This window comes from Lonchura striata, chromosome 31, assembly GCF_046129695.1.
Source record: "Lonchura striata isolate bLonStr1 chromosome 31, bLonStr1.mat, whole genome shotgun sequence".
NCBI lineage: Eukaryota > Metazoa > Chordata > Aves > Passeriformes > Estrildidae > Lonchura > Lonchura striata.
Window position 1 is genome coordinate 6,266,066 of NC_134633.1, and position 15,525 is coordinate 6,281,590.

The following is a 15,525-nucleotide window of genomic DNA, read 5'->3' on the forward strand; positions in this document are numbered from 1 at the left end:
TCCTGGCAGGTACAGACGGACACAGCCAGGTACAGACGGACACAGCCAGGTCCTGGCAGGTACAGACAGACACAGCCAGGTCCTGGCAGGTACAGACGGACACAGCCAGGTACAGACGGACACAGCCAGGTCCTGACAGGTACAGACGGACACAGACAGACACAGACGGACACAGCCAGGTCCTGGCAGGTACAGACGGACACAGCCAGGTACAGACAGACACAGCCAGGTCCTGGCAGGTACAGACGGACACAGCCAGGTCCTGGCAGGTACAGATGGACACAGCCAGGTCCTGGCAGGTACAGACAGACACAGACAGACACAGCCAGGTCCTGACAGGTACAGACGGACACAGCCAGGTACAGACGGACACAGACAGGTCCTGGCAGGTCCAGCCAGGTCCTGGCAGGTCCTGGCAGGTACAGACGGACACAGCCAGGTCCTGACAGGTCCTGGCAGGTACAGATGGACACAGCCAGGTCCTGGCAGGTACAGAAGGACACAGCCAGGTCCTGACAGGTACAGACGGACACAGACAGACACAGCCAGGTCCTGGCAGGTACAGACAGACACAGCCAGGTACAGACGGACACAGACAGGTCCTGGCAGGTACAGACAGACACAGACAGGTCCTGTCAGGTCCCGGCAGGTCCTGGCAGGTACAGATGGACACAGCCAGGTCCTGGCAGGTACAGATGGACACAGCCAGGTCCTGGCAGGTACAGAAGGACACAGCCAGGTCCTGACAGGTACAGACGGACACAGACAGACACAGCCAGGTCCTGGCAGGTACAGACGGACACAGCCAGGTACAGACAGACACAGCCAGGTCCTGGCAGGTACAGACGGACACAGACAGGTACAGACGGACACAGCCAGGTCCTGGCAGGTACAGACGGACACAGACAGGTCCTGGCAGGTCCTGGCAGGTACAGATGGACACAGCCAGGTCCTGGCAGGTACAGACGGACACAGCCACGTCCCGGCAGGTACAGCCAGGTCCTGGCAGGTCCCGGCAGGTCCCGGCCGGTCCTGGCAGCTGCAGGGGCTCACCCACGCACTGCAGGTGCTCCGGCTCGAAGTAGAAGCCGCTGGGGCAGAAGCAGCTGAAGGCGGCGGCGGCGTTGACGCAGAGCCCCCCCCGGCAGAGCGCGGGCCCGAACAGCGAGCACTCGTCCACGTCTGGGGGCACCCCAAAATCACAGGGGCACCCCAAAATCACAGAGACACCCCCCAAGTCACAGAGACACCCCCAGAGTCACAGGGACCCCCCCAAAGTGACAGGGACCCCCCCACTCAGGGACCCGCCCAGGAACAAAGGAGGGACTCCCAAAGTAAACAGGGACACCCCAAAATCACAGGGGCACCCCAAAATCACAGAGACACCCCCCAAGTCATAGAGACACCCCCCAAATCACAGAGACACCCCCAGAGTCACAGGGACCCCCCCAAAGTCACAGGGACGCCCCCAAAGTGACAGGGACCCCCCGGCAGAGCGCGGGCCCGAACAGCGAGCACTCGTCCACGTCTGGGGGCACCCCAAAATCACAGGGGGACCCCAAAATCACAGAGACACCCCACAAATCACAGAGACACCCCCAAAATCACAGGGACACCCCCAAAATCACAGGGACACCCCCAAGGTGACAGGGAGCACCCCCAAAGTGACAGAGACACCCCCAAAATCACAGGGACACCCCCAAGGTGACAGGGAGCACCCCCAAAATCACAAGGACACCCCAAAAATCACAGGGATGCCCCCAAAATAACAGGGACACCCCCAAAATCACAGGGAACACCCCCAAAATCACAAGGACACCCCCAAAATCACAGGGACACCCCCAAGGTGACAGGGAGCACCACCAAAATCACAAGGACACCCCCAAAATCACAGTGACACCCCCAGAGTGACAGAGACCCCCCCAAAATCACAGGGACACCCCCAAAATCACAGGGACACCCCCAAGGTGACAGGGAGCACCCCCAAAATCACAAGGACACCCCCAAAATCACAGGGACACCCCCAAAGTGACAGAGACCCCCCCAAAATCACAAGGACACCCCCAAAATCACAGGGACACCCCCAAGGTGACAGGGAGCACCCCCAAAATCACAAGGACACCCCCGAAATCACAGGGACACCCCCAAAGTGACAGAGACCCCCCCAAAATCACAGGGACACCCCCAAGGTGACAGGGAGCACTCCCAAAATCACAAGGACACCCCCAAAATCACAGGGACACCCCCAAGGTGACAGGGAACACCCCAAAAATCACAGGGACACCCCAAAGTGACAGAGACCCCCCAAAATCACAGGGACACCCCAAAAATCACAGGGATGCCCCCAAAATAACAGGGACACCCCTAAAATCACAGGGAACACCCCCAAAATCACAAGGATACCCCCAAAATCACAGGGACACCCCCAAGGTGACAGGGAGCACCCCCAAAATCACAGGGACACCCCCAAGGTGACAGGGAACACCCCCAAAATCACAGGGACACCCCCAAAATCACAGGGACACCCCCAAGGTGACAGGGAGCACCCCCAAAATCACAAGGACACCCCCAAAATCACAGGGACACCCCCAAATCACAAGGACACCCCCAAGGTGACAGGGAGCACCCCCAAAATCACAAGGACACCCCCAAAATCACAGGGACCCCCCAAAAATCACCTGGGGGGGCCCAGACTCACCTGTGGGGGGACCCTGGGGGGTCTCGGGGACACGGCCAGGCCCATGGGGACACAGGGACAGGTGAGCCTCTGGGGGGGGGGGGGAATGGGGGGGTCAGGGACCCCAAAATTCTGCCCAGGACCCCCCCAAAATTCTGTTTGGGCCCCCCCAGCCCCTTTGTCTTTTCCACGCCCTGAATCTGCCCCAATCGGTTTTTGGGGAGTCCCAAATCTGCCCCAAATTCACCCCAAATCCACCTCAAATGGACCCCAAATGCCACCTCAAGGTTTTTTGGGGTGTCCCTCACCTGTGCCAGGTGTGGGGTAGGGCTGGGCAGGGCACTGAGCCCCCCAGGCCCACCCCAAATCCACCCTAAATCCACCCCAAATCCACCTCATTCCCCAAATCCGCCCTAAATCCCACCCCAAAGCTTTTTGGGGTATCCCAGGGGTCCCAAATCCCACCCCAAATGTTTTTGGGGTGTCCCTCACCTGTGCCAGGTGTGGGGCAGGGCTGCCCGGGGCACTGAGCCCCCCGTGCCCACCCTAAATCCACCCTAAATCCACCCCAAATCCACCTCATTCCCCAAATCCACCCTAAATCCCACCCCAAAGCTTTTTGGGGTATCCCAGGGATCCCAAACCCCACCCCAAATGTTTTTGGGGTGTCCCTCACCTGTGCCAGGTGTGGGGCAGGGCTGCCCGGGGCACTGAGCCCCCCAGGCCCACCCCAGGGTGCAGCAGCACTGCGGGCGGGTGACGTTCGGGGCCAGGACCCCGCAGGCCCTACTGAAGCACGAGGACACCCCAAAATCCCCGGGCGGGGTGTGGGGCGGGATTTCGGGGGGTTGGGGTCTGATTTGGGGTCCGATTTCGGGGCTTTGGGGTCTGATTTCGGGGGTATGGGGTCTGATTTCGGGGGTATGGGGTCTGATTTGGGGGGGTTGGGGTCTGATTTGAGGGGTTTGGGGTCTGATTTCGGGGGTTTGGGGTCTGATTTGGGGGGGTTGGGGTCTGATTTCGGGGGTATGGGGTCTGATTTCGGGGGGTTGGGGTCTGATTTGGGGGGGTTGGGGTCTGATTTCGGGGGTATGGGGTCTGATTTCGGGGGTTTGGGGTCTGGTTTGGGGTATTTGGGGTCTGGTTTGGGGGTTTTGTGGGGTTTGGGGTCTGGTTTGGGGTATTTGGGGTCTGGTTTGGGGGTTTTGTGGGGTTTGGGGTCTGGTTTGGGGTATTTGGGGTCTGGTTTGGGGTATTTGGGGTCTGGTTTGGGGTATTTGGGGCCGGATTTGGTCGGCGTTCGGGGGGTTCTGGGGGATTTGGGGTGGCTGGGGTCTGGTTTGGGGGTCCTGGGGGATTTGGGGGATCTGGGGGGTCGGGAGGGCCCCGCAGCGGCCGGTGACGGGGTCGAACTCCTGCCGGGAGTCGGGGCACAGGCACAGGAAGGAGCCCTCGACGTTCTCGCAGCGCTCGGCCCCGCAAACCCCGCGGAGCGTCTGGCACTCGTCCACGTCTGCGGGGTTGGGGGTTTGGGGGGTTTGGGGGATTTGGGGTTTGGGGGGTTTGGGGTTGGGGATTTGGGGGATTTGGGGTTGGGAATTTGGGGGTTTGGGGGGTTTGGGGGATTTGGGGTTTGGGGGGTTTGGGGTTGGGGATTTGGGGGATTTGGGGTTGGGAATTTGGGGGTTTGGGGGGTTTGGGGGATTTGGGGTTGGGGATTTGGGGTTTGGGGGGTTTGGAGTTGGGAATTTGGGGGTTTGGGGGGTTTGGGGTTGGGGTTGGGGATTTGGGGGGTTTGGGGTTGGGGGATTTGGGGTTGGGGATTTGGGATTTGGGGGATTTGGGGGATTTGGGGGATTTGGGGGATTTGGGGTTGGGGATTTGGGGTTTGGGGGTTTGGGGTTGGGGATTTGGGGTTTGGGGTGTTTGGGGTTGGGGATTTGGGGTTTGGGGGATTTGGGGTGTTTGGGGGATTTGGGGTTGGGGATTTGGGGTTTGGGGGATTTGGGGTTTGGGGGATTTGGGGGGTTTGGGGTTGGGGATTGGGGGGATTTGGGGTTGGGGATTTGGGGTTTGGGGGATTTGGGGTTGGGGATTTGGGGTTTGGGGTTGGGGATTTGGGGGTTTGGGGTTGGGGATTTGGGGGATTTGAGGGGTTTGGGGTTGGGGATTTGGGGTTTGGGGTTGGGGATTTGGGGGTTTGGGGGGTTTGGGGTTGGGGATTTGGGGGATTTGGGATTGGGGATTTGGCGTTTGGGGGGTTTGGGGGATTTGGGGTTGGGGATTTGGGGGATTTGGGGTTTGGGATTTGGGGTTTGGGGGGTTTGGGGTTGGGGATTTGGGGGGTTTGGGGTTGGGGATTTGGGGGATTTGGGGTTGGGGGTTTGGGGGGTTTGGGGGATTTGGGGTTGGGGATTTGAGGTTTGGTGGATTTGGGGTTGGGGATTTGGGGTTTGGGGTTGGGGATTTGGGGGATTTGGGGTTGGGGATTTGGGGGATTTGAGGGGTTTGGGGTTGGGGATTTGGGGTTTGGGGTTGGGGATTTGGGGGTTTGGGGGGTTTGGGGTTGGGGATTTGGGGGATTTGGGATTGGGGATTTGGGGTTTGGGGTTGGGGATTTGGGGGGTTTGGGGGGTTTGGGGTTGGGAATTTGGGGGATTTGGGGTTGGGAATTTGGGGAATTTGGGGTTGGGAATTTGAGGTTTGGGGGGTTTGGGTTGGGGATTTGGGGTTTGGGGGGTTTGGGGTTGGGGTTGGGGATTTGGGGTGTTTGGGGTTGGGGATTTGGGGTTTGGGGGATTTGGGGATTTGGGGGATTTGGGGTGTTTGGGGGATTTGGGGTTTGGGGGATTTGGGGTTGGGGATTTGGGGTTTCGGGGATTTGGGGTTGGGGATTTGGGGTTTGGGGTTGGGGATTTGGGGGTTTGGGGTTGGGGATTTGGGGGATTTGAGGGGTTTGGGGTTGGGGATTTGGGATTTGGGGTTGGGGATTTGGGGGTTTGGGATTGGGGATTTGGCGTTTAGGGGGTTTGGGGGGTTTGGGGTTGGGGATTTGGGGGGTTTGGGGGATTTGGGGTTGGGGATTTGGGGGCTTTGGGGTTGGGAATTTGAGGTTTGGGGGGTTTGGGGTTAGGGTTGAGGATTTGGGGTTTGGGATTTGGGGTTTGGGGGATTTGGGGTTTGGGGGGTTTGGGGGATTTGGGGTTGGGGATTTGGGGGATTTGGGGTTGGGGATTTGGGGGATTTGGGGTTGGGGATTTGGGGTTTGGGGGGTTTGGGGGATTTGGGGTTGGGGATTTGGGGGATTTGGGGTTTGGGATTTGGGGTTTGGGGGGTTTGGGGTTGGGGATTTGGGGTTTGGGGGGTTTGGGGTTGGGGATTTGGGGTTTGGGGGTTTGGGGTTGGGGATTTGGGGGATTTGGGGTTGGGGATTTGGGGGTTTGGGGGGTTTGGGGGATTTGGGGTTGGGGATTTGGGGGTTTGGGGGATTTGGGGGTTTGGGGTTGGGGATTTGGGGTTTGGGGTTGGGGATTTGGGGTTTGGGGGGTTTGGGGTTGGGGTTGGGGATTTGGGGGTTTGGGGGGTTTGGGGGATTTGGGGTTGGGGATTTGGGGGATTTGGGGTTGGGGATTTGGGGGTTTGGGGGGTTTGGGGTTGGGGTTGGGGATTTGGGGGATTTGGGGTTGGGGATTTGGGGGGTTTGGGGTTTGGGATTTGGAATCTGGGATTTGGGGTGGGAATGGGGACACAGGGACAGGGATTTGGGTGTCCCCAGGGTGGATGGCCGTGTCCCCAGGTTTGGTGGCCATGTCCCCAGGGTGGTGGCCGCGTCCCCAGGGTGGTGGCCGTGTCCCCAGGGTTGGTGGCCATGTCCCCAGGGTGGGTGGCCGTACCCACGCAGTGGTGGCCGTGCCGGGGTCGCAGGGATTGGGATGGGATGGGAATGGGGACACAGGGACTGGGATTTGGGTGTCCCCAGGGTGGTGGCCGTGTCCCCAGGGTGGGTGGCCGTACCCACGCAGTGGTGGCCGTGTCGGGCGGTCTCGTAGCCGGGGTCGCAGGCGCACTGGAAGGAGCCGGGCAGGTTGTGGCAGGTGGCGTGGGCACCGCACAGGGTCCCGTTGGAGCACTCGTCCACGTCTGGCACGGGGTGGGACGAGGGGTTGGGGACATCCCGAGGTCCTTGGCCACCCCCAGGGCTGGCCTTTGTCCCCCTGTGTCCCCAGCCCAGTCCCCATGTCCCCATGTCCATCCCTATGTCCATCCGTGTCCCTGTGTCCCTGTGTCCCCATGTCTATCCCCGTGTCCATCCCTGTCCCCATGTCCCCGTGTCTCCATGTCCATCCCTGTCCCCATGTCCCCATGTCCATCCCTGTGTCCATCCCTGTCCCTGTGTCCATCCCTGTGTCCATTCCTGTCCCCATGTCCCCATTCCCATCCCCGTTCCCATTCCCATCCCAGTTCCTGTGTCCCCAGCCCAGTCCCCATATCCCAAATCCTGATCCCATATCCCAAGTCCCCATCCTAATCCCAAATCCCAAATCCCATATCCCATATCCCATATCCCATATCCCATATCCCATATCCCATATCATCTCATATCCCATATCCCATATCCCATATCCCATTTCCTAACCCCATATCCCATACCCCAACCCCATATCCCATATTCCATATCCCATATCCCATATTCCATATCCCATATTCCATATCCCATATCCCAATCCCATATCCCAATCCCATATCCCAAATCCCAAATCCCAAATCCCAAACCCCAATCCCAACCCCTCACCGAGGCAGTCGCCGCCGTCTCCGGGCCGGAATCCCGGCTGGCACTCGGGCACGCAGCGATAGGAGCCCGGAATGTTCTCGCAGCGCTGCGCCCCGCACAGCCCGGCCCCGTACTCCTGGCACTCGTCCACGTCTGGGGTCGGGGACGTCGGGATGGGGACATGGAATGGGGACATGGAATGGGGACATGGAATGGGGACATGGAATGGAGACATGGGGATGGGGACATGGGGATGGGGACGTGGAATGGGGACGTGGAATGGGGACATGGGGATGGAGACATGGAATGGGGACATGGGGATGGGGACATGGGGATGGAGACATGGGGATGGGGACATGGAATGGGGACATGGGGATGGAGACATGGGGATGGGGACATGGAATGGGGACATGGAATGGGGACATGGGGATGGGGACATGGGGATGGGGACATGGAATGGGGACATGGGGATGGGGACATGGGGATGGGGACGTGGAATGGGGACATGGAATGGAGACATGGAATGGGGACATGGGGATGGGGACATGGGGATGGAGACATGGGGATGGGGACATGGAATGGGGACATGGGGATGGAGACATGGGGATGGGGACATGGAATGGGGACATGGAATGGGGACATGGGGATGGGGACATGGGGATGGGGACATGGAATGGGGCATTGGGATGGGGACATGGAATGGGGACATGGGGATGGGGATATCGGGATGGGGACATGGAATGGGGACACGGAATGGGGCATTGGGATGGGGACATGGGGATGGGGACATTGGGATGGGGATATCGGGATGGGGACATGGAATGGGGACATGGGGATGGGGACATGGGAATGGGGACATGGAATGGGGACATGGGGATGGGGACATGGGGATGGGGACATGGAATGGAGACATGGGGATGGGGACATGGAATGGGGACATGGAATGGGGCATTGGGATGGGGACATGGAATGGGGACATGGGGATGGGGACATGGAATGGAGACATGGGGATGGGGACATGGGGATGGGGACATGGAATGGGGATATCGGGATGGGGACATGGAATGGGGACATTGGGATGGGGACATGGGGATGGGGACATGGGGATGGGGATATCGGGATGGGGACATGGGAATGGGGACATGGAATGGGGACATGGGAATGGGGACATGGGGATGGGGACATGGAATGGGGACACGGAATGGGGCATTGGGATGGGGACATGGGGATGGGGACATTGGGATGGGGATATCGGGATGGGGACATGGAATGGGGACATGGAATGGAGACATGGAATGGGGACATGGAATGGGGATATCGGGATGGGGACATGGGGATGGGGACATGGGGATGGGGACATCCAGAACCTGGGAGCAGCCTCTGGACCATCCCAGTCCCTGTGTCCATCCCAGTCCCGATGTCACCATTCCCATGCCAGTCCCCATTCCCATCTGGTCTCCCAATCCCATCCCAGTCCCGATACACTCATATCCCCATTTCCAGCCCAATCCCAATGTCCCCGTTCCCATCCCAGTCCCGATACACCCATATCCCGATTTCCATCCCAATCCCAATGCCAAATCCCTAACCCCAATCCCTCACCGAGGCAGTCGCCTCTGTCTCCGGGCCAGAATCCCAGCTGGCACTTGGGATCAATCCCATATCCCAATCCCATATCCCATATCCAAAATCCTATATCTCAATCCCAAACCCCAATCCCAATCCCTCACCGAGGCAGTCGCCGCCGTCTCCGGACCGGAATCCCGGCTGGCACTTGGGATCAATCCCATATCCCAATCCCATATCCCATATCCCAATCCCATATCCCAATCCCAAATCCCAATCCCAATCCCAGTCCCTCACCGAGGCAGTCGCCGCCGTCTCCGGGCCGGAATCCCGGCTGGCACTTGGGATCAATCCCATATCCCAAATCCCATATCCCAATCCCATATCCCATATCCCAATCCCATATCCCAAATCCCAATCCCAAACCCCAATCCCAGTCCCTCACCGAGGCAGTCGCCGCCGTCTCCGGGCCGGAATCCCGGCTGGCACTCGGGCACGCAGCGATAGGAGCCCGGAATGTTCTCGCAGCGCTGCGCCCCGCACAGCCCGGCCCCGTACTCCTGGCACTCGTCCACGTCTGGGGTTGGGGACGTCGGGATGGGGACATGGGATGGGGACGTGGAATGGGGACATGGAATGGAGACATGGAATGGGGACATGGGGATGGGGACATGGGGATGGGGACATGGAATGGGGACATGGAATGGGGACATGGAATGGGGCATTGGGATGGGGACATGGGGATGGGGACATTGGGATGGGGACATGGAATGGGGACATGGGGATGGGGACATGGAATGGGGACATGGAATGGGGCATTGGGATGGGGACATGGGGATGGGGACATTGGGATGGGGACATGGGGATGGGGACATGGAATGGGGACATGGAATGGGGCATTGGGATGGGGACATGGGGATGGGGATATCGGGATGGGGACATGGAATGGGGCATTGGGATGGGGACATTGGGATGGGGACATTGGGATGAGGACATGGGGATGGGGACATGGAATGGGGACATGGAATGGGGCATTGGGATGGGGACATGGGGATGGGGACATGGAATGGGGACATGGGGATGGGGACATGGAATGGGGACATGGAATGGGGCATTGGGATGGGGACATGGGGATGGGGATATCGGGATGGGGACATGGAATGGGGCATTGGGATGGGGACATTGGGATGGGGACATTGGGATGGGGACATGGAATGGGGACATGGGGATGGGGACATGGGGATGGGGACATGGGGATGGGGTAGGAACGTGGGGTTACGAGGATTCCTGGTGCCTCCATATTCCCACCCCATTCCCCATTCCCCACACTCACCCCATTCCCCAAATTCCCATCCCATTCTCCACATCCCCAAACTCCCACCCCATTGCCCAAATTCCCATCCCATATCCCACATCCCCACCCCATATCCCAAATTCCCACTCCATATCCCACATTCCCACCCCACATCCCAAATCCCGGCCCCGTTCCCACCCCACATCCCCATCCCCACCCCACATCCTGAATCCCGGCCCCGTTCCCACCCCATATCCCCAACCCCACCCCACATCCCGAATCCCGGCCCCGTTCCCACCCCACATCCCACATCCTCACCCCATATCCCCAACCCCACCCCACATCCCAAATCCCGGCCCTGTTCCCACCCCATATCCCACATCCCCACCCCATATCCCGAATCCTGGCCCCGTTCCCACCCCATATCCCAAATCCCACCCCACATCCCGAATCCCGGCCCCGTTCCCACCCCATATCCCCGTGCCCGTTGCCGGTCGCTGACCGCGGCACTCGGCCTTGGCGTCGTCGGTGCGGAACCCGGCCGGGCACTGGCACTGGAAGGAGCCGTCGGTGTTGAGGCAGCGCCCGCCGGCACAGACGGCCCCGCGCTGGCACTCGTCCACGTCTGGGATTTGGGATTTGGGATTTGGGATTTGGGATTTGGGGTATGGGATTGGGATTTGGGATTTGGGATTTGGGATTTGGGATTTGGGATTTGGGATTTGGGATATGGAACCCGCCGGCACAGACGGCCCCGCGCTGGCACTCGTCCACGTCTGGGATTTGGGATTTGGGATTTGGGATTTGGGATTTGGGATTTGGGGTATGGGATTGGGATTTGGGATTTGGGATTTGGGATTTGGGATTTGGGGTATGGGATTGGGATTTGGGATTTGGGATTTGGGATATGGAACCCGCCGGTGCAGACGGCCCCGCGCTGGCACTCGTCCACGTCTGGGATTTGGGATTTGGGATTTGGGATTTGGGATTTGGGGTATGGAACCCGCCGGCACAGACGGCCCCGCGCTGGCACTCGTCCACGTCTGGGATTTGGGATTTGGGATTTGGGGTTTGGGATTTGGGATTTGGGATTCAGGATATGGGGTATGGAACCCGCCGGTGCAGACGGCCCCACGCTGGCACTCGTCCACGTCTGGGATTTGGGATTTGGGATTTGGGATTTGGGATTTGGGATTTGGAATTTGGAATTTGGGATTTGGGATACGGAACTGTGCTGTGCCGGAACTCATCCACATCTGGGGTTGGGATGACCACGGAGACACTGGGATAGGCATGGTGACACCGGGACTGGGATGACCACGGTGACACCGGGACTGGGACGGTGACACCAGGACTGAGACAACCCTGGGGAAGCCAGGACTGGCATGGTGACACCGGGACTGGGATGGTGACACCACGACTGGGACAACCCTGGGGACACCAGTACTGGCATGGTGACACCGGGACTGGGGTGGTGACACCGGGACTGGGATGGTGACACCAGGACTGGGATGGTGACACCGGGATTGGGATGACCATGGTGACATCAGGACTGGGCAGGACTGGGATGGTGACACCAGGACTGGGATGGTGACACCGGGATTGGGATGGTGACACCGGGACTGGGACAACCCTGGGGACACCAGGACTGGGATGGTGACACCGGGACTGGGATGACCATGGTGACACTGGGACTGGGCAGGACTGGGATGGTGACACCGGGATTGGGATGGTGACACCGGGACTGAGATGACCATGGTGACACTGGGACTGGGACGGTGACACCACGACTGGGATGGTGACACCACGACTGGGATGACCATGGTGACACCAGGACTGGGATGGTGACACCGAGACTGGGATGACCATGGTGACACTGGGACTGGGCAGGACTGGGATGGTGACACCGGGACTGGGACAACCCTGGGGACATCAGGACTGGGATGGTGACACCAGGACTGGGATGACCACGGTGACATCAGGACTGGGCAGGACTGGGACGGTGACACCAGGACTGGGACAACCCTGGGGACACCAGGACTGGAGATGATACAAACACCACAACCAGCACAACCCCCCAAACCCCAAAACCCACCCCAACCCCAAACCCCCACCACCGCCACCACCCCGCCGAGGTGCCACCACGCCGTCCCCGGCTGTCCCCGGGCGTGTCACCCACCGGCGCAGGCGGTGCCGTCGGTGGTGCCGGCGTAGCCGTCGGCGCAGAGGCAGCGGAAGGAGCCGGCCGTGTTGACGCACTCGCCGTGCGGGAAGCAGAAGTCACCCTCCAGGCACTCGTTCACATCTGCGGGGCCACCAGAAGGTCACCGAGGGGCGGTGGCACCGCGGCGGCACCGCCGGGACGTCCCCGAGGGGGTCCCCGCTCACCCTGGCAGGCGGTGGCGCCGGCGGTGGCGCGGTAGCCGCGGTGGCACTCGCAGCGGAAGGAGCCGGCGGTGTTGAGGCAGCGGCCGTGGGGGGCGCAGGGGGAGCCCCCCGAGCACTCGTCCACGTCTGGGGGGACATCGGGGTCACCAGGGGGACGTGAGGACACCAGGGGTGGTGGCCACAGGAGTTATGGGGTCCCCGAGTCCCCCAAACCATGCTGACCCCATAACAGAGTGACCACAAGTCATGGTCAGGCCATGGGGAGGTGACCCCGAGCACTTGGTGACATCTGGGGGGACATGGGGACACCAGGGGGACTCGGGGACACCAGGGGTGGTGACCACAAGAGTTATGGGGTCCCCAAGTCCCCCAGGCCATGGTGACCCCATAACAGAGTGACCACAAGTCATGGTCAGGCCATGGGGTGGTGACCCCGAGCACTTGGGGACACCAGGGGTACATGGGGACACCAGGGGTGGTGACCACAGGAGTTATGGGGTCCTCGAGTCCCCCAAACCACAGTGACCCCATAACAGAGTGACCACAAGTCATGGTCAGGCCATGGGGTGGTGACCCTGAGCACTTGGTGACATCTGGGGGGACTTGGGGACATCTGGGGGGACCTGGGGACACCAGGGGTGGTGGCCACAGGAGTTATGGGGTCCCCGAGTCCCCCAAACCATGCTGACCCCATAACAGAGTGACCACAAGTCATGGTCAGGCCATGGGGTGGTGACCCCAAGAACTTGGTGACATCTGGGGGGACTTGGGGACACCAGGGGTGGTGGCCACAGGAGTTATGGGGTCCCCAAGTCCCCCAGGCTACGGTGACCCCATAACAGAGTGACCACAAGTCATGGTCAGGCCATGGGGTGGTGACCCCGAGCACTTGGTGACATCGGGGGGGACATGGGGACACCAGGGGTGGTGGGCACAGGAGTTATGGGGTCCTCAAGTCCCCCAAACCACAGTGACCCCATAACAGAGTGACCACAAGTCATGGTCAGGCCATGGGGTGGTGACCCCAAGAACTTGGTGACATCTGGGGGGACTTGGGGACACCAGGGGTGGTGGCCACAGGAGTTATGGGGTCCTCGAGTCCCCCAGGCCACGGTGACCCCATAACAGAGTGACCACAAGTCATGGTCAGGCCATGGGGTGGTGACCCCGAGCACTTGGTGACATCTGGGGGGACCTGGGGACACCAGGGGGACATGGGGACACCAGGGGTGGTGGCCACAGGAGTTATGGGGTCCCCAAGTCCCCCAAACCATGCTGACCCCATAAGAGAATGACCACAAGTCATGGTCAGGCCATGGGGAGGTGACCCCGAGCACTTGGTGACATCTGGGGGGACATCGGGGTCACCAGGGGGACATGGGGACACCAGGGGTGGTGGCCACAGGAGTTATGGGGTCCCCGAGTCCCCCAAACCATGCTGACCCCATAACAGAGTGACCACAAGTCATGGTCAGGCCATGGGGAGGTGACCCCAAGAACTTGGTGACATCTGGGGGGACATCGGGGACACCAGGGGGACGTGGGGACACCAAGGGTGGTGACCACAGGAGTTATGGGGTCTCCAAATCCTCCAAGCCTTGACGGCCCCAAGTCACGGTGACCCCAGATCACGGTGACCCCAAGTGACGGTGACCGCGCGGGGGTTCCTGGGGTGGCACGGGTGACGCGGGTGACAGCGGGTACCTGCGCAGCGGCCCTGGCGCAGCCGGAAGCCGTCGGGGCAGGGCTGGCACCGGAAGGAGCCCGGGGTGTTGACGCACTCCTGGCCGGGACACGCCAGGTGGTTCTCGCACTCGTCGATGTCTGGGGGGACATCGGGGGGACCCCAAGTCGTGGTGACCCCGAAACAGTGACCAGAGGTGATGGTGACCCCATAACAGTGACCAGAGGTGATGGTGACCCCGAAGCAGTGACCAGAGGTGATGGTGACCCCGAAACAGTGACCAGATGTCATGGTGACCCCGAAAGAGTGACACAGGTTATGGTGACCCCGAAACACAGTGACCAGAGGTGATGGTGACCCCGAAACAGTGACACAGGTTATGGTGACCCCAGAACAGTGACCAGAGGTGATGGTGACCCCGAAAGAGTGACACAGGTTATGGTGACCCCGAAACAGTGACCAGATGTCATGGTGACCCCGAAAGAGTGACACAGGTTATGGTGACCCCGAAACAGTGACACAGGTCGTGGTGACCCCGAAAGAGTGACCAGAGGTGATGGTGACCCCAGAACAGTGACACAGGTCGTGGTGACCATCCCAGTTCCCCCCCAGTCCCTCCCAGTTTGTCCCAGTTCCCTCCCAGTTCCCCCCAGTCCCTCCCAGTTTGTCCCAGTTCCCTCCCAGTCCCCCCCAGTCCCTCCCAGTTCCCTCCCAGTCCCTCCCAGTCCCTCCCAGTATAAACCAGTCCCTCCCAGTCCCCTCCCAGTCCCCCCCAGTCCCCTCCCAGTTCCCTCCCAGTTCCTCCCAGTTTGTTCCCAGTCCCTCCCAGTCCTTCCCAGTATAAACCAGTCCCTCCCAGTCCCCTCCCAGTCCCCCCCAGTCCCCTCCCAGTTCCCTCCCAGTTCCTCCCAGTTTGTTCCCAGTCCCTCCCAGTCCTTCCCAGTATAAACCAGTCCCTCCCAGTTCCCTCCCAGTCCCCTCCCAGTCCCTCCGAGTCCATCCAAGTCCCCCCCAGTCCCTCCCAGTCCCTCCCAGTCCCTCCCAGTCCCTCCCAGTATAAACCAGTCCCTCCCAGTTCCCTCCCAGTTCCCTCCCAGTATAAACCAGTCCCCCCAGTCCCTCCCAGTTCCCTCCCAGTCCCTCCC

General features: G+C 60.5%; 1 protein-coding gene across 1 annotated transcript in view; it reads right to left on the reverse strand.

Annotated features, from left to right (window-relative positions):
* Nucleotides 1-15,525, reverse strand: part of LTBP4 (latent transforming growth factor beta binding protein 4) — a gene marked incomplete at its 5' end in the record, with an annotated part of 39,609 nt that overhangs the window by 10,966 nt on the left and 13,118 nt on the right. The window contains 12 exon segments of the mRNA XM_077789131.1: nt 1,054-1,182; nt 2,699-2,767; nt 3,354-3,565; nt 3,962-3,987; nt 4,063-4,190; nt 6,692-6,817; nt 7,470-7,601; nt 9,460-9,591; nt 10,811-10,933; nt 12,488-12,613; nt 12,697-12,822; nt 14,401-14,520. Coding sequence (XP_077645257.1) covers nt 1,054-1,182; nt 2,699-2,767; nt 3,354-3,565; nt 3,962-3,987; nt 4,063-4,190; nt 6,692-6,817; nt 7,470-7,601; nt 9,460-9,591; nt 10,811-10,933; nt 12,488-12,613; nt 12,697-12,822; nt 14,401-14,520 — 1,449 coding nt within the window.